At 36.2% G+C, this 17,867-nt stretch overlaps 2 protein-coding genes and 1 long non-coding RNA gene across 3 annotated transcripts; all 3 read right to left on the bottom strand.

The window, feature by feature from the left end:
• Positions 1 to 2,570: 2,570 nt before the first annotated feature.
• LOC132141729 (GTPase IMAP family member 8-like) lies at positions 2,571 to 4,401 on the bottom strand. Its single transcript, XM_059551392.1, has 2 exons — positions 3,298 to 4,401; positions 2,571 to 3,058 (listed from the first exon to the last, which is right to left on the bottom strand). The coding sequence occupies exons 1-2, from the start codon at positions 4,076 to 4,078 to the stop codon at positions 2,571 to 2,573; spliced, it is 1,269 nt and encodes a 422-aa protein (XP_059407375.1). The 5' UTR covers positions 4,079 to 4,401.
• Positions 4,402 to 4,641: 240 nt separating this feature from the next.
• Positions 4,642 to 9,611, bottom strand: LOC132141728 (GTPase IMAP family member 4-like). The gene is made up of 2 exons (XM_059551391.1): positions 9,586 to 9,611; positions 4,642 to 5,523 (listed from the first exon to the last, which is right to left on the bottom strand). Exons 1-2 carry the CDS (start codon positions 9,609 to 9,611, stop codon positions 5,046 to 5,048), a joined length of 504 nt encoding a protein of 167 aa, XP_059407374.1. The 3' UTR covers positions 4,642 to 5,045.
• Positions 9,612 to 15,943: 6,332 nt separating this feature from the next.
• Positions 15,944 to 17,301, bottom strand: LOC132142054 (uncharacterized). The gene is made up of 4 exons (XR_009434019.1): positions 17,221 to 17,301; positions 17,062 to 17,132; positions 16,413 to 16,554; positions 15,944 to 16,264 (listed from the first exon to the last, which is right to left on the bottom strand). It is a non-coding gene; the product is annotated as an uncharacterized LOC132142054 (long non-coding RNA).
• Positions 17,302 to 17,867: the final 566 nt, after the last annotated feature.

Here is a 17,867-nt window from a genome sequence, read left to right as displayed (position 1 = left end):
GAAGAAAGCAAACATAAAGGAATTTAAAAACAATGGTTGAACTATAAAAAAAGATAATAAAAAACACAACAAGAGTTCACAATAGAGATTTAAACAGGGACAAAACATAAAGAACCACACAACTGTGTATGAGGTCATGTGCATATTTAGCAATCATATTAATAAGCTACAATATGAGACAACTGACGTTTAGAGCATTTTTGAAAATTATGAAGCAAAATCAACAGAATTTTGTTACAAGAACGTTCTGCAAATATACAGTGTTGGTTCTAGGAACATTATAAATGTTCAGTTTTAATGATGTTAGGAGGAACGTTTTTAAAATATATGATTTTCCTCAAATTTTCTGTCAACTTAATTTTGATTTAAAATTCAACATTCTAGGACCATCGATTTGTAACATTCCAAGAATGTAACAATATTAAGTTTCCTTAATGTTAGTAGAATGTTATTTAAAGGTTAGTATGATGTTCCTGATACATTCAATCATTCAAACACCTGCTTTGAACAAGCACTGAAAGAAAGAGAGATAAGAACACAAACTACAACTTTCTTCAGCCACAGCCTTAGATGAACTGAAGATACAAGTCTTTAAATATCTCGAGATCTGATTAAAAAACTCCACAAAAAGCATCACCAACTTCAGTTATTACTACCCAGATTTATTGTATTTCTGTAAGACATCTACAAAAGTGCTTATTGAGAATTAACAGAGGATTAGATGTTCACCTCTTATCGATTTTTTTTTATTTAGAAGCTCTTGACTTCTTCTGAACAACAATTGTAATTGGTTTTAAGGTCAGTTTTAACAGACAACAGGCAAAATGACTACTTTAAAGTAGTTTAGAAAACAGTTTTAATAAAATGCTATATGGGAAGCAAATAATAAACTCAAATGTAAATAAAATAAATAAATTTTACACACTAAGTTCTGTAAGATTGTCCAAACTATACACTTAGACATCAGCACTCATCATACAAACCTAAACAATGGTGACAAAAAAAAAATGCAGCAAAGCATGCTGGAACCCCTGAATGTGTTTTGTGTGCTGGTATGAAGTATGTCACCATTGTTGTGATTCATACTCAACATTGATGTGTGTGAGTGTATTAATGACGCAAAACACATTTTAAACAAAAAGTTAACAATCACAGTATTTATACACTCCCAAACATCAACGTTCAGCATCTGAAGTGCAACAACAGCATTACAAGATATATCTTTTCACCTTGGTTTAGTTATTTAAAACTGTTTAACGCAGTCATTTGTCTGCTACCAAAACAGACATGTTGAGCTGTTTTATCAACACAGAAAAGATTTTTGAAAACATCTGCAGTTCTTGCAAAATAAGCAACTCAACAAGGGTCAATAGCCCAACTAATTCAAACAATGATCTCCATGATAGTGATGTCAAATGAAACATTTTCAATAAGACGACAACATCTAAACCTCTGTTAATGCTCAATAAGAACTTTTGCAGTTGTGTGACAAAAATAAAGTCATTTTGGATAATAATACTGTAAGTGAAGCCTGTAATGGTGTTTGTGGAGTTGTTTAATTAGAGAGACATAAAGTCTTGTATGATTCAGGAACATCATACTAACCTTTAAATAACATTCTACTAACATTAAGGAAACTTGAAATTTTTATGTTCTTGGAATTCAAAATTAAGTCGAAAGTACGTTTGAGGAACATGATACCTTTTAAAAATGTCCCTCTAACATCAAGAAAACTGGACATTTTTAATGTTTCGAGAACCAACACTGAATATTTGGAGAATGTTCTTGTAACAAAATTATGTTAGCTGGGATGTTGCAGATTTATTCAGTTTTTTGATTATTAAAAACAATCTTGGGAAATTGTGGCCTAGTGGTTATAGAGTTTGAGTCCTAACCCTAGGGTTGTGGGTTTGAGTCTCGGGCTGGCAATACCACAATTTAGGTGCCTTTGAGCAAGAAACTGAACCACCAACTGCAACCTGGGTGTTGCAGCATAAATGGCTGCCCACTGCTCTGGGTGTGTGTTCACAGTGTGTGTGTGTGTGTGTGTGTGCACTTTGGATGGGTTTAATGCAGAGCATAAATTCTGAGTATGGATGACCATATTTGGCTGAATGTCACGTCACTAAAAATTGTTTTAGACAATAAAAGTACTCTGACATAGCAGAAACAACGTGGCCCATTATAAATGACCAAATAGTGACGTACACACTCGTAACATCTTAGTGTAAATGAATGGACCATTAAATATTGATTAGTCCTGACATTTTTCTCCTTAATGCATAGGTAGGTATACCTTTGTTAGATCTTTGCACCAGTTTTCTTGATAAATAACAGATGGTGGCTTAAATATGTTAAACTGAAGAAAATCAATAAGGCTCAGAATGACCACTGTAGCAGTAATTAAGTATGATCCTCATCTTAATGGGTTTTATTGTATTTCACAACCACCTGTTTCTCGTTTGAATATGTTTTGTCTGGTGTAGTGCCTTCCTCCATTTCTCTGCACCATTTCATCAATCTTCTCCAGCAGCTCTTTGACCTGACCTCGGTTGTTTCTGTCCTTGTTGTTAAATGAGAGATACCTGCCACCACAGCTGTCTATAAGTGATTTTAGGTCCTTTGATTTTTTGGATATACTCATTTAGAGGTTCATCAATTAGTGCATCCAGCAAATCAGCAAATGTGACAAGAACAATAGTGTGATTTAAAGCATCCTTTTCAAGGTTCTCCTGGAACCATTTAACTGGGTTCTTTTCCACCCTTGCTAATCCTTCCACACCGATCACCAGCAGAAACACATGAGGACCAGGAGCAGACATTTCTAAGCTTTTCTCAATATCAGACTCATTATGATCTTGAATGTGCCTGAATAAGAATGGATCTAACAGTCCTGGAGTGTCTATTATTGAGATGTTCCTTTCATGCACCACTGCTTCTTGTTTATCACATCTAGTAGTTTTCATAAAACTTGCTCTGAACACATTTTTGCCCAGGATGGTGTTTCCTGTTGCACTCTTACCAGCTGTAAGAAAACCCAGCAGCACAATCCTCAGATCTGTAAGGTTAAAGAGATACATGAGGTTATTCAGATTTTTAAAATACTGGGTCCTCTTCAATTATAACATTTAAACCTATAATGCGCAGTCAGACAAAACATTCCATCTACTTCAGTTTAAATAAGGCTCCCGTGTGATTTAATAATGCATGGCATCAGCTAACATACGTAACACATGCAGAACCACAATAACATTTCTGACATTTCAGGAATGAAATCACAAATAGTTTGTTATTTACCTTGTTTTGACAGATTGCTCTGTGCCATTGCTCTCGCTTGTGACAATCTCTGAGCCATCTCACTCATCTCAAGACTCATCATGAGTGTCAAGAGTTCATCTGTTTCTCTTTTCAGTTCATGTAAGTTTTTCTCTGTGTCCTCTTGACTATTGTCATGTCTTATCTCCTCTTGTTTCTTCTTTCGGCTCTTTTCACTGGCGTAATGTTGTTCTCCATTGTCTTCAATCAGCTGTTCGATCTTAGTCAGCAGTTCTGTCACCTGAATTTGGTTGTTTCTGTGCTGGTTGTTGAATGAGTGAAATCTTCTTCCACAGCTGTCAATCAGTGACTGTAAATCAGGGCTTTTTCTGATATACAGATCCAATGATTCATCCTTCAGCAAATCCATGTTAGTGAACAGAACAAAGGTGTGCCGTACTGCATCTTCTCCAAAGTTCTTCTGAATCCATTTGACCGTGTTTTTCTCCTCTTCCGTGTATTTCCCATTCAGTCTGATGACCAGCAGAAACACATGAGGACCAGGAGCAGAAATTTCTAAGCATTTATCAATATCCCGCTTTAGTTCATCCTGAAAGTGCTTGTACATCTGAGCATCTAACAGTCCTGGAGTGTCAATGATTGAGATATTCCTTCCAGAAACTACTGCATCTTGTTTCTCACAGGTTAAAGTATCAGATTGTGCCCCTGCTTGAAACGCATTTCTACACAGGATGGTGTTTGCTGTTGCAGTCTTTCCCACATCAGATTTACCAAGAATCATGATCCTCAAATCTGCTGACATGAGAGAGAATATATGCTGTTGTGCCAAACTGCTGAAATGTCAATGTGGAAACATTTGGTATTCTTTGGTATACAACCCATCAAGACTTTAGTTGTCAGACGCTGATCAGGAATTATACACTTTATATGCAAAACGATTATTTTTTAAACTCGGAGAACCATGGGACAGAAGATTAACTGAATCAGAACAGGTGAGGACTAATGAGTGACTTTGGAAATGAATGAGGGAGTCATCAGAAACTATGAAACTAAAGATGACTAGGAACACAGGCAACATGAGAACAAGGAAAACCTCTAGGTATCAGGGCACTGATTGGGAAACCTTTATTTATTCATTCAATTTGAAAATAAAAGCTTTCAATTACTGAGTAAATATCCCCTTTGCCTTTTTGGAAAATGAAAATGTTAAAAATGTTACCACGAATGGTTCAGTACTTACCTGGTCTTGATGGATTTTCTCTTTCTAGTTTCCATCTCTGTCTTTCTTTCTCTCTCCGACTTTCCATCTGTCTCCTGAGATTTTCCTGAGCAGCAGCTCCGTTTTCTCTCAGATATTTGGTTTTCTTCTTACTAACATTCTCTTTTTTCCTCTCATTGTCATCTTTTATTCCCTCCTCTTTGCTTCTCATTGTTATGTCCTCCTCTTGATTTACCCCTCCTTTCTGCTTCCATGTCCCACTATCTTCCTGTATTTTCTTCATCTCCATGTGTCTTCTCCTCACCTGCTCTTGTTTCATTTTCTGTTCTTCTTGTTTGAGTCTCTTTTCTATTTGTTTCATCCTCTCCTCCTCTCTGAGTTTTCTCTGATTCTTCAGGTAGATCTCATTACTGTAGTGTTGTCCTCCATTATTATTCACTATTTCATCAATGTTCTTCAGGAGCTTTATGATCTGGCTGGAATCACATTCACTTTTACTGTTTATCACATGACATCTTCCCTCAAAGTAGTTCAGTATTTTCTGTGTTTCTTAACTTTCAATTATTTGATTAAATTCTCTTTTGGATATTTTTTCTCGTCCAATAAACAGCACCATTGTGAACAGCAAAGCTTCTTCTCCAAAGTTCTCCTGAACTTGCTCCACAAGGTTCCTCTGTTCCTCTCTGAAGGTCTTCAGGTTGATGACGAGCAGGAACAGGTGAGCACCAGGATAACAGAGGAACATACTCTTCATCATCTCATTCTTCATCTCTTCATCAGTCAGTTGAGTGTTGAAGAATCCTGGCGTGTCGATGATGGAGATGTTTCTGTCTTCTACTTTTCCTGTCTGTTTCTCACTCTCTCTGGTTCTGCTCTCTTTAAATGCCTCTCGACCAAGTATTGCATTTGCTGTTGGACTCTTTCCAGCTCCAGAGACTCCCAGCAGCACAATCCTCAGCTCCTGTGAATCATGTTCTTCATCAGACTCTGTGAAACAGGCAGTAGGACTCTTATTAGCTGTTGCTTCTCTTGTGATTGATTGCAGTGTTTGTGTAACAATATGTATGCATTTATTTATTCAGTCCAAACAATGAATTATCTAGCTCCATATTTGATTTTGTTTTGTGAAACATTGTCTTGGGTGAGTAATGAATTGTATTCAGAAGTTTTCAGCATTCAGAAAATTTAACTGGGACCAATCTACACAAATTTAGCATCCCAACTGTTTACAAGTTTAAGCAGGTTAAAGCGACTGTGACTTTAGAGCCACCTACAGTTAAATTAGTGAAATTCACTGTTGTGACAAAACAGCCATTTGAGAACTGAAAAGTTGTATAAACCACACTTAGTTATTTTGTTTACTGCTTATGCTATGAATATGTAAAAAATATATATATATTTATACAGTTTTATTAATGTTCATAGTGTTGCATTGTCATGCCAGAGTTATTAAACCTGATATACTGTAACTTTACAAGCAATTTTTTTTTACAATAAAACCATGTTGATACACATTGTTTACATCTTGTTGTTATAAATTAATTGTTTTAAATTCAGTTCTATTGTTTATGTGTTTTAAAAAAGGAGGGACAAGTGGACATTTTTTGTGGTACAACAATATGCCACAAATGGTATCGATCAATTTTAAATTGACAAAATGATTTGCCCCAGAAAATAATGCACAGATGCTTTCCCAAAACAAATTGTGAACACTGATTCTAAATGAACAATGAATTTGAAATCTAAATTGTGCCTGTATTCCAGGTTTTTTTTTTTTTTTTTTACATGAACTTAGGCTACTGACCGTTTTGTGCTGATGCCATTTTCTGTTTCCTTCTTTTTGGTCAGTTAATCACTCCTCTTCTCATGTAGCAGGGCATTTTGCAGTATTTATGCATAGAGAAAAAAAAAACAGATATAAGGTGAACATGTAGGTAAATATCTATATATATTCACACACACACACACACACACACACACACACATATATATATATATATATATATATATATATATATATATATATATATATATATATATATATATATATATATATATATATATATATATATATATATCAGTGTTACAACTATAACCTTTATGTTTTTTGTTTTGTTTGTTTTTTTTAAAGAGAGAAAGAACGACAAAAATATACAACAACAAAAACATACAAAGGTCTAATGTGGTATGGGACATTCTAGGAGGCTTACTCTGAAAAAAAAAAACAATAAAGATAACATTTCATTTCAATTAACAGTGATGTACAAAACACTCAAATGATTTTGTTTAATTCACAGTTGCTTATTATATGTGTGATTTGTGTGTGAGAAGTATTACCTTGCTCGGTCTGCCTCGTGATGTAAAGCTGCTCTTTTCAATACAGGTAACTATGGGCGTCACTTCGCAGGTGCCACAAAGTAGGCCATAAAACTGCTTATCTGGCTTGTATCAAACAATTTTAATGCAGTGCTTGCTCTTTTTTTTAAGAAAATGTGAACAATATTTTAATAACTTCGTTCTGCCGCTTGCCGCTCTCAGTTTGGAGATTAGCCAGTGTCGACCTGTTTTTGTACAGTCTTTAAATGTAACGTGTTAAAATGAAGCCTTGGCAAAAGGGCAAAGATTTTATTTTTGTTTTTATCCAGTTAAGCCTTTGCGTCTCTATTTAGCCATGTATTCGCTGCTATATAAAAAAAAAAAAAAAAAAAAAAAAAACACACCTTGATGCGCCGCAGGCGACTGCAGCTGTGCACGAGCGCTGGACCAGAGCGCGCGCAGAGAACGTCGCGTTTTACCTCCTGCCACTAATAACAGTCACAACGAACACCCGGACTGAGCATTACAACTAGTTCTAGCACCGAAAGGCACAAGAAATAATCTCCTGCGCCAGATTTAGCTAGCTAACAAAACAGTGGGAATGCTGGATGTCCTACCCGCCGGCCCCACCCTTAAAAACACCTTTTCAGGTAACCAGGACTTGTGTTACACTGTCCGACGGGGAAAGAGAAACTGGAAGGGTTACCTTGATGTTATATAATCAAATCCGTGTCAAAATAAGCATGGCAGGGTTTGTGAAACTGGACAAAATGTTGTAACATTACAATGATATATACTTTGAATAAATAGGCTGCCACATAAACGCCTGGTGTAATACAACCAAGTGCAATATATTAAGGCATTATTGTTACATTAGTTAATATAAATTGCCATATTTAAAGTGCTAAAACGCATGATAAATGTCTGTTGCAATCTTTAATCAAGAGGGTTAGATAAACTCGATACTGACAACACATTTGCATACACTTCACAAGACACAATGTTTTCTTAAGGGCATTTTCTGTGAGAGAGTTATAGGAGACAAACTGGGCATTTGCAAACTTATGCATTCAGCTGTTTGGTTCAAGATGAGAAACATAGTTGCATGCCTGGCTCATTTGGTGAGTAGAGGCATGAACATGAAAGAGAAAGTGACCACACAGCAAACAATGGAAGGTGTGTTTGAAGAACATTCAAAATAACATTTGCCTAGTGATTTTTCCTATAATAACCTGCGTGCTGGCACGAACAGTGGAACCACAATTTGTGCCCTTTTATGAAACATATATTCACATCATTGCAGCATATCTTTCCAGTCTGTCTCAAAAAGCTGTTTTGATGAACACCTCCATCAGAAATGTGCTTTGATTAGTCAGCTGCCCCACTGTGTTGTGATTGGCAGACGAGAGTGTTCCAGACAGTTTTTTTTTTATTATTATTTATTTTTTTGCCATTTTTTTGGCCTTATAGTCCAATTAGGGTCAATTTAAAGCTGCTGTGTCAGCACTAGTAACGTCGATCAATGCATGAAATTTCCAATTCCTATCAAAGTCACACTGGATAATTCAGATTGTTTTATTTTTTAATCTACATACTGGTTTAAATTGCACCAAAAGGTTAACGTTAACAGCATTGATCAAAGGAGACCCCCCTCCCCCATCAATCGCTAAGGGTGCTTTCACATCTCTAGTTCAGTTCATTTGGTCCGAACCAAGGGCAAACAATCATACATTGTAGCATTTTTCAGCTTTGTTGGTTCCTTTTCACACCACACTGATTGCTTTGGTCCGAACCAGTTGAAACGAACCAAAATGCAGTCACATGACAACATCCACATCACTCATTGGCCATGACGTATTTCCTAAAATGCTTTTCGATTGGTCAGAATTTACGTGTGGGAATATTCCAACATAAGAGGGAAAGCCAGCAAACAACATGGAGACAACACAAAGATAGAGAGACGACTGAGCGGGCCGGTTTTGTCCCTGGCCATAATCTAGTACATTGTTTGTGTACACCACAATATGCAAACAATACATTTCTATAATGAAGCGTGGATGTGGCTTGAAAACAATGCTCTAATGCACTGCAAACGGCGATCGGGCATCGCCCGTAACTTCAAGCGGAGGCGTGCATTAATTCTTCTTAACTCTGACATGCTCGTGGTCATCTGACCAAATTTCTATGAGGCTCCGCACCTCCTCAGTACTCCAAGTTTGTCCACGAGCTGCCATGTTTAAGTGCAAACTGTCAACAAACACTTCCTCATCCCATAATGCACAGTGCAGCTGACTACAGCAGCTGGTTTAGTCCAAAAATGATCAGTACTTTTTGCGGTTGGGTCTGTTTGAGGTCGGATCACGTTCTCACCACAAACGGACCACTCCAGAGTTCGTTTGAGAGCGTACCGAGACCACCTCTTCAAGCAGGTCTCGGTACGCTTGTTTAGTCCGCTTTTGGCGCGCACCAGAGTGCGATTGCTGCTTTCTCACCTGCCCAAATGAACCGCACCAAACGGGGAAACGAACTCTGGTACGATTCAACCGAACTAAATGAGGCAGGTGTGAAAGCACCCTAATACTGTATCTGACATTGATGATTTATGTTAATACTAAAAAGTGAATATATGACATATTAATGAGAGTAAGATCCATTAGAGTGTGCTTTTCTTTGCGGAGGCTTATTTAAAGTCTTAATCTACTTTATGGATTGTGTGTGTGTGTTCCAATATTAAAAAGCACATAGCAGTAGTCTTTACACAGATTTGAACTGACCTGAATGAGCCGCTCTCATTTCTCATGTCTTCATCCAGTTCAGCTCTCTTCCAGAAGTGTCTGTGCAATCAGAGGGCAGCATTACCACCATCAGTTTACAGTATTTGTTGGATCACAGGAGGACTGCGATAGACAGCAGCTTCATTATACAGGTATTTGCTGCATTTTTTTGGAAAACATTACAGCGATTATTATGTCGATGACATTTACGGGGTCATTTTATTCTGGAGAGTTATGGAGTGGCAACATTAATATGGTTTTCTTAACCCTCAGGTATTGCTTATAGTGTGACCATACAGCTTAACTATTCTTCTGTTAAATAAGTGTTGTATATTTTAGTGCAATAATATTTTGAGGAGATATTTTGGTACTAAATACTATTTGTACAATAATTATGATCCATCAACCTAATGCCTTAAAATATTTTTCTAATATTTATATTATATTACAATTAGTGCTGTATTTAAAAAGTTAAAATATAGAAAAGGGTTTTACACTTGCATCCCTTTAATGATACTCACCATAATTACACCATGAATGCAAATACTAAATTTAAAGTCTAAAATGGTACAAAAGAAAACAAAAATAAACAAACAAAAATGTTCCCTTATATTTACAGTATACAAGTAATTGATATTGAATCAAGATCAAAAAAAATCACTCCACCCCCTCCTCTCCAATTTGACCTTAAGTTGGCAACCCTGCTGTATGTGAATGTGGCCCGCAGATGGAAAAACAGAAAAAAATAAAATAAAATAAAAAACCTTAAAGTACCACCTGGGATGCTGAGAGCACTTGGAGAAAATCCTAAACCACCCCAACAGACAATCCCTCACACTCCAGTGCTCTCCACTGCAACCACACAATGAAAACACAAGCGTGCTCCACACTGCACCCCAAATACATGCTGTATCTCTATAGGTTCCCAAATGGAGAACTCTCAGCACTGACAAGGGAATATACCAATAATGAACATTGAGACAACACATACTATAAACACGAATCACACAGTAGAAACAAAACAGCAGCGCAGTCTGGGTCCATAGGTCCATAGATCCGAGCCAGCCGTGAGAGGGCAACTGAGGAATTGCCAAGAACTGATGGCCGTCAAAGCCTATGCATGGTCCGAGGAGAATGAGTGGAGAGTTGGTGAAGTGCCCTGGTGAGTTGCTATCATTTAGCATCGCAGCAATGAGCACTGGAGCTAGTCTACGAGCAGCAGTGCACAATAACGACACACACACACACACACGCACACACATATATATATATATATATATATATATATATATATATATATATATATATATATATTATTTTTATATATTTTTTTACTGTCATTGAGTAGCACCGAGTGAAAAAAATCAACGTTTTCTTTATGTCTAGTGGCAGTGATCATGACGTTGGTTCAGATAAGTACCTTCCTCCGGTGAAAATGTTGTTGCAAACGTAGCCATGTGTGTGTCGCTGTGTTTGGCAGGTGCTTGTGTGGGTGCTGTCCCATGGAAACTGCACTGGAAAGCTTGCGCTGTAGGGAAGTGAGTGCGTTTGGGTCGCTGTTGGTCGATATCTCTCTATCTATCTGTCTGTTTATCTATCTATATATATCTATAATCTGCGCTATCTGAATACTCTCGTCTACTTATCGTCGCTCTAGTCACTCTCAATGCTCTCAAGGCAGGCTTTGGTAAATTCTCTCCCCAACGTGACGTGATGCAATGCATTGTGGGGGAAAGGAGACCGCTGTAAGATAGTACCTAGTTTTTCATATTCATTTCATTTCATATTCATATTATATTTGTGATACCCAACAACATAAAATACAATGGATAACAGTTTAAATGTTTATTACCAACAAGCAAATTGCACAAATTCGTAAAAAAATTAACCTTGCAACATGGCCTTTAAGCTTTTCAGCGAAGTGGTTGACAAAAGGGTTAATTTCGGGAGGCTTCATTTGCTCACAATGCCATCTGGTGGCCAAAGCGAGCAAAAAAACAGATATGGCCACCAGGTGGTATTGTGAGCAAATGTGACTCCAAAAATTAACCCTTTTGTCAACCACTTTGCTGAAAAGCTTAAAGCCTCATGAGGCTTTATCTCGCCATCACTACCTCGCACATATGGTATTCCATTCATCCACATACCTTGGGTGGGTTTTATCAGAGAAAGAAATAGAAACCCAAACCCCACGACTCCACCAGGCAAGGGCAACACCACGGACAATGTAATGTATGGGAAATTAGTGAAGTGCTCACTACATCCCTGTAACTGATTGTATCACTTTTATTGTGATACAATCATGTTAATCTTGAACCAGCCGGTGAGGGACACAGCTAAACCTATGAGTTCCTCCTATTCTCCAGCAGAGGGGGTTGTTGTAGCAATATTCATCCCATCACAATAACAAGAGTGAGTCACAAAGCCTGTAACACAGTAAAATCCCCAGTTTTAAAAGAACACTGCTCAGTTCTTATATGTCCACACTATACAGAGAGCTGAAAGCAGTGATGAAGCTGAGATACGTAAGCACTGATTGAGCATCACTGATGAACAGCTGCTGGTAACAGTGAAGAAAAGAGAAACACAAGAACTACTACAACTGACTTCAGACAGTCTTAGATGAAATCATACTGAAATAAAAGAAGACATTCAATCTCCTGAGATCTGATTAAACAACCCTACAAACAGCATCACCAACCAGACTGACTTCATTTCTATCAGACATCTACAGAAGATCTTATTGAGAATTCACAGAGGTTACTAAAACTATGAAAAACATTATTTTCAATTAAACATCAACATCTAAACATCTTAGATGTTGATGTTTTATTAAAAATGATAGTTTTGTTTGTGATAGTTAGTGATAAGTGTCTGCTTGGTTAGAATTCTGTTATGTTGCTGATTAAAATCATTTACAGAAGTTCAGTCCCATTTGCATAAAGAATAACTGAACCCCACTCCACTGTGTACTCTCTGTTTTACTTTTTACTTTACAGCAGAAAAACAACACAACTGACAGTTTTATCTAATCACCCCTGAGGGTGTTTTCCAGAAGATACGGTTCATTTACGATCACATATACCCTGAACTCTCAGATGAATAACGCAAACCTCGCTTACTCAGGTTATTTTGTGTATGTCTCGCAGGGTGAGTGCAAGATACCATTGTCAGTGGATCACCAATTTCAGGAGTCACCATGGAAACAAACACTAATAAACATGACACTCATTGTTTTCTTCTTCTTTTGTCAGTGACCAGAATGACTAGGGGCTGTTGTGCAATCATTTTAATACAATCAGCTTTTCACGTTCTCAATAAAAGGAATTATCTGCACTATTGGCCATCAGCCGGTTTTATGAACAGCCAATGCTCCGAATCCTGTCAATCAAATAGGGGCAGAAATATTTAATTTCACAACTTGCCTGTCAAGAAAAACTCTTTGTGCAGAATTTAGGAAGTTAATTAGTTGAATTAATTTGTTAATAACACATTAATGCATGAGACTTGCCCTTGAGGTCCAATTTCCCGGAGTTTCATTCAGAGTGAAACACACCTGAACAAGTTCATCAAGCTCTTCAGGATCACTAGAAAGATACAGGCAGATGTGTGTTTTTGATCAAGATTGCAGCAAAACTCTGCAGGAAAGTGGACTTCGAGTGACAGAGCTGAGAACTATTGCAATCTCACTTAAATAAATGATGAAAAATAGTGATGTTAACACAGGTACTTTTTATATTATGGTTTGTTCAAATCTTGCACTTTGGTTTAATATCAATCACAAATATAAATGTTTCCCAAAGGAAAAGCATTCATTTGATTTAGAAGAAAAAAAAACCTTGACACTAATGACTGCTAAACGAATAACATTTGTGTGTGTGTTGACTGCGTTTTAGAGATTTTAGTTATCTGTCCATGATTCTGATAAAGTTCACTGTTTCCTTCTCAATTTTAAATTCAAATTCAAATGAATCAAGTTCCAGTTCCAAACCCATATATCCAGTTCCCTATCAGTGAGTGCATTTTCAGATGAACATGATTTTGCTAAATATAACACCATTAATATCTAAAAATATGATCACCTTCATTTAATCATGTGCAATTCTCCATTAGGTTGTAGCTCAAGTACTCCACCTGTTATTACTAATCCCAACATCAACGTTGGAATTTCAAAATAACTTTTAACAATATGCACATTTTAAAACTGTAGTTATTATATTGTGTTGTTCAATGTTTATGTTAACTTTTGTTCTCAACTCAGAACTGAAGACCAGGACTCTTGAGTATCTCCGGCAGGATTGTGAATGTCATCAAAAGTCTTACTAAGCAGTGATACACTGTAGTGTTTATACATAACACTGGACAGTAGCTGGTCACTTTCTACTCTTATCTGTCATTGGTCAGTCAGACAGATAGCCAGACCGAAACTCACATAACTGGTTGAGTCAGAAGTTGACATGTTGAGACAAAAATAAACCGATCAACGTTATAAAAGCATCTCAATGCTTCACTCTTTAGAAAAAGAAACTATCAGTTACTGACGTATGTTGAGTCTGAACATTAAAATGGGTTCAGAGAAAATATTAGCATGACATTTACATCAAATAAGCATTTAGATTAGATTAGATTAGATTCAACTTTATTGTCATTATGCAGAGTATAAGTACAGAGCTAATGAAATGCAGTTAGCATCTAACCAGAAGTGCAAGAATATAGTGTTTTATATACATAAAAGTGCAGAATAAGTAAAGCTATGATATACAGAATGTACAGTGGAGTTGCTATATACAATATTGATCAGAGTATATACAGAATATAAATATGAATGCAATGTAGGGATTGTATGTATATTATGAACAGAGCAATGAAGGATTATATATACATTATGAATAGCAGGAACGTGAGAACAGTGGTAATAAATACAGTCGAATGAGTGTGCAAAAGTATTGTTGAACAATGTATTATATGCAAAAAAACAGTAGTGCAATGATATTTTTTGTAGAAATAGTTTACTGTGCTTGTACAGTAACAACTTTAGACAGTTTATAGTGTAATAGCTTTAACCATGTGCAGTCTGTGCGAAATATGAATAGTGCAAATAATGTGTGTAAAGTACTGTGACCAGTGCAGTAAGAGAGCAGGTGCAGGTTAGATTGGTGGTGTGGAGTTCAGAAGTGTCACAGCCTCGGGGAAGAAGCTCTTCCACAATGATCTCCTTAGTCTTCTGGGTGTTTAGTTCCAGGTTGTTGGTGGCACACCACACAGCCAGGTGCTGCATCTCATCCCTGTAGGCTGACTCATCGTCATCCTTGATCAGAGTAGTAGCCCAGAGTGCAGTCTGGACCACCTCAGCGGTTATTGGTTTATGATTAAGATGAGCTTATTGGTGTACAGATGAGTGACGATTTTACAGCTTATTGGTATAGAGAATTATGACGCTGTGAGCAGGATTGGAATGCGGAAGTAGACACTCAGATGAATAAACTTTTAATATAAATTAAAAAGTGAATATAAATGTTGTGTTTTTGCATTTATTGTTGCGTTTCCACAACATCCCGTATAAATACAAAGAGGTTTGGATTACGACGAACAGAACAGAAATAAATGGTCTAATTTACAATTACTCCCTCAACGGCTGTAGACGCTACCTCGGCATTACTCGCTGGTTTTTGAAAATGACACAGCAATATAATGCGAAGTATTGTTATGTAGATAGTCATGGAGTACCTTGATTTATATATTCAAATTATATATATATATATATATATATATATATACATGTATGTGTGTGTGTGTGTGTGTGTGTGTGTGTGTGTGTGTGTGTGTGTGTGTGTGTGTAAAAAATTGTCACCAGTCTCTGAACGTCACCAATAATATACTGAACATTCCCTTAGCCCCTACGAAAATTTACCATGGTTCTGCTACAAAAACTATAGTTAAACTATGGTGTTTTTATAATTACAGCACATGGTAATTAATATGCCAACAAATATTTTTACTACAATAAATCCATGGTTACTTTTTGCAAGGAAGGAACTATACAGGTTCTAAAGAACTTGCCCAAAAACACTCGTCTCTTTCTGTTATTTGTTTTCTGAACTGCACTACTGAAAACCTCATTAATCCTGAATTTATTTAGTTACCCGCTTCTATATAAAAACATAATACATTTAATCACCCCTTTAAACACTTCATTGTTTATCAAAATCATTGGTAATTGAAAAATTACACCGAATTGTCACAACTAAATTAAGAATTCATTATGAGCAATGCATAGCAAATGATGTTACCATCAAATATGAGAAACCTTAAAGAATGATAGACTGATGTAAATGACTGAAACCTGTTGTCATGCACGTGTTTGCCATAGCTTTTTTATTAAAACATTATACACTGCAAAGTTTAACTTTAAATGACATCAATTAATACATCAAAACCAGTTGATCTCAGTTCATTCTCAATTTCCCTTCAATGGACACACAAATGTGTTTCATGCCGCAAAAAAAAAAAAAAAAAAAAAAAAAAAAAAAAAAAATAGTCCTTGGAACAAAATCCTGTGTAAACAAAAGCCCAGAAGATCACCACGCCGGCCTCTTCCCTGTACCCTGGTGGGTTAAACTTGAAAAGGGCTCTGCACTGCAAGCATTCCCTGATGCTGTACATCCGTCTGAACTCAATTCTTCGTCTGGACAATTCTTCCAGTTGGCCATAACTTATAGTGTAAAGACAAAATACAGGAAAGATAATAATAATAATAAAAAAAGTTTAACAGCCTCATACTACAAAGTTCAATTGGAGAATGAGCATTAAACAGGGGGAAATCTTACTGTCTAGCCAGGCAAAGTGTGCCGCTTTCCGGAAAACTTCTTGAGTGACCACATCCCTAAACCATCTGCAAACCAGAGAAAGAGTCAAACATGCAGAGTCACCCGCTGACAAAATAACTTCCCTGAGGATTTCCAGGGGAAGCTGTTGATTCAAAAACATACATAGGTTTATTTATACAAGTATATACAAGTTATTAAACATTATATAAACACTGACTACAGACAACCTTGCTTTAAACAAACTCTATAGATTGTTGTCACAACTGCAAACTCATTCTTTATAATACCACTAATAAAATGTTAATATATACAGTACTGTGCAGAAGTATTAGGCATGTTAGTATTTTCACATTGAAAAAAATTGTTTTAAGCCAATTACAACAAAATCCACATTAGATCGCAAACAGAAGTTATTTAAAACACTCGCTGCTGTCTGAAAATGAATTAAGATGAAATGTTTTTAAATGTCTTTGATGCTGATGTTAACTGATAGCTATATATGAAATAATCCACGGTGTTGACCAATATAGTACTTGTACATAATCCCAATTTCATATCTGAACAACTATGTAGCTGTAATAACTAAAATACCTCTGCATGTACACACATGTAATGATTAGTTCTTAATGAATGTATGTGCACAAATAACCTGCTTTGCTGGACTCTGCCTGAAGACATTGTCTTTTGAATGGTGAAGTTCCTCCCCTCAGTGGTTGAGCGCTAAAAGAACAAATGTCAAGAGGTAGGTATATTGCTAGATATAGTACAGAGTAATATTTCATGTAGCAACATTCAAACAGCTACATACATTTGCGGAGTGAAGCTGTCCAGGAGAACAGAACACCAGCAACTCCTGATCATGTCATCCTGAAAAATAATAATAATAATATAAACACAATAATCATGCATGTCTGTTCAAATAATTTTGACAAATGTAATGGCATACCTCTGTAAAATCAAACCTAAGAACTAGTGTTGTCACGGTACCAAAATTCCAGTATTCGGTACCGATACCAGTGAAACTCCACGGTTCTCGGTACCAATTTCGGTACCAAAGCAAAAATATGCAAAAAAAAAATAAAAAAAAAAATAACTTTTTAGCACTAAAAATAAAACCAATGCCATTCTTTATACTTATTTACAATTGTGTTTAAAGTTTTTCTACGAGTTATATAATTATGAAAAACAGTAAAAACAAGTTTCACCCAAATTTTATTTGTCTTTTAATTTATGAAATTTAAACACATTTTATTTCTGGTAAATAACGGGGATTTTCTATTAAAATTAAAACATGTAAGAAATATTGTGATTTATTTCTTTAAAAAATAAAGTTTTATAAATTTTTTCAACAGTAATAGCAGTATCACATACATTTTACTAAATAATCGTAATATTTCTAGCACAATGCCTTTATGTAAAAATTAACTTTTAGGCCTAATGAATGCATATTTGTCA

The sequence above is a fragment of the Carassius carassius genome, chromosome 6 (genome assembly GCF_963082965.1).
Source record: "Carassius carassius chromosome 6, fCarCar2.1, whole genome shotgun sequence".
NCBI lineage: Eukaryota > Metazoa > Chordata > Actinopteri > Cypriniformes > Cyprinidae > Carassius > Carassius carassius.
Note: the sequence above shows the minus strand (reverse complement) of the source record. Positions and strands in the feature narration are given on the sequence as shown.

Excerpts from the sequence above, each read along its gene's own strand:
- LOC132141729 (XM_059551392.1), bottom strand. The coding sequence starts at position 4,078 with ATGTCAGCAGATTTGAGGATCATGATTCTTGGTAAATCTGATGTGGGA. Across the intron at positions 3,059-3,297 it reads GAGCAATCTGTCAAAACAAG|ATCTGAGGATTGTGCTGCTG; the intron begins GTAAATAACAAA and ends TTAACCTTACAG.
- LOC132141728 (XM_059551391.1), bottom strand. The coding sequence starts at position 9,611 with ATGAGAAATGAGAGCGGCTCATTCAG. Across the intron at positions 5,524-9,585 it reads AATGAGAGCGGCTCATTCAG|AGAAGCAACAGCTAATAAGA; the intron begins GTCAGTTCAAAT and ends ATCAATCACAAG.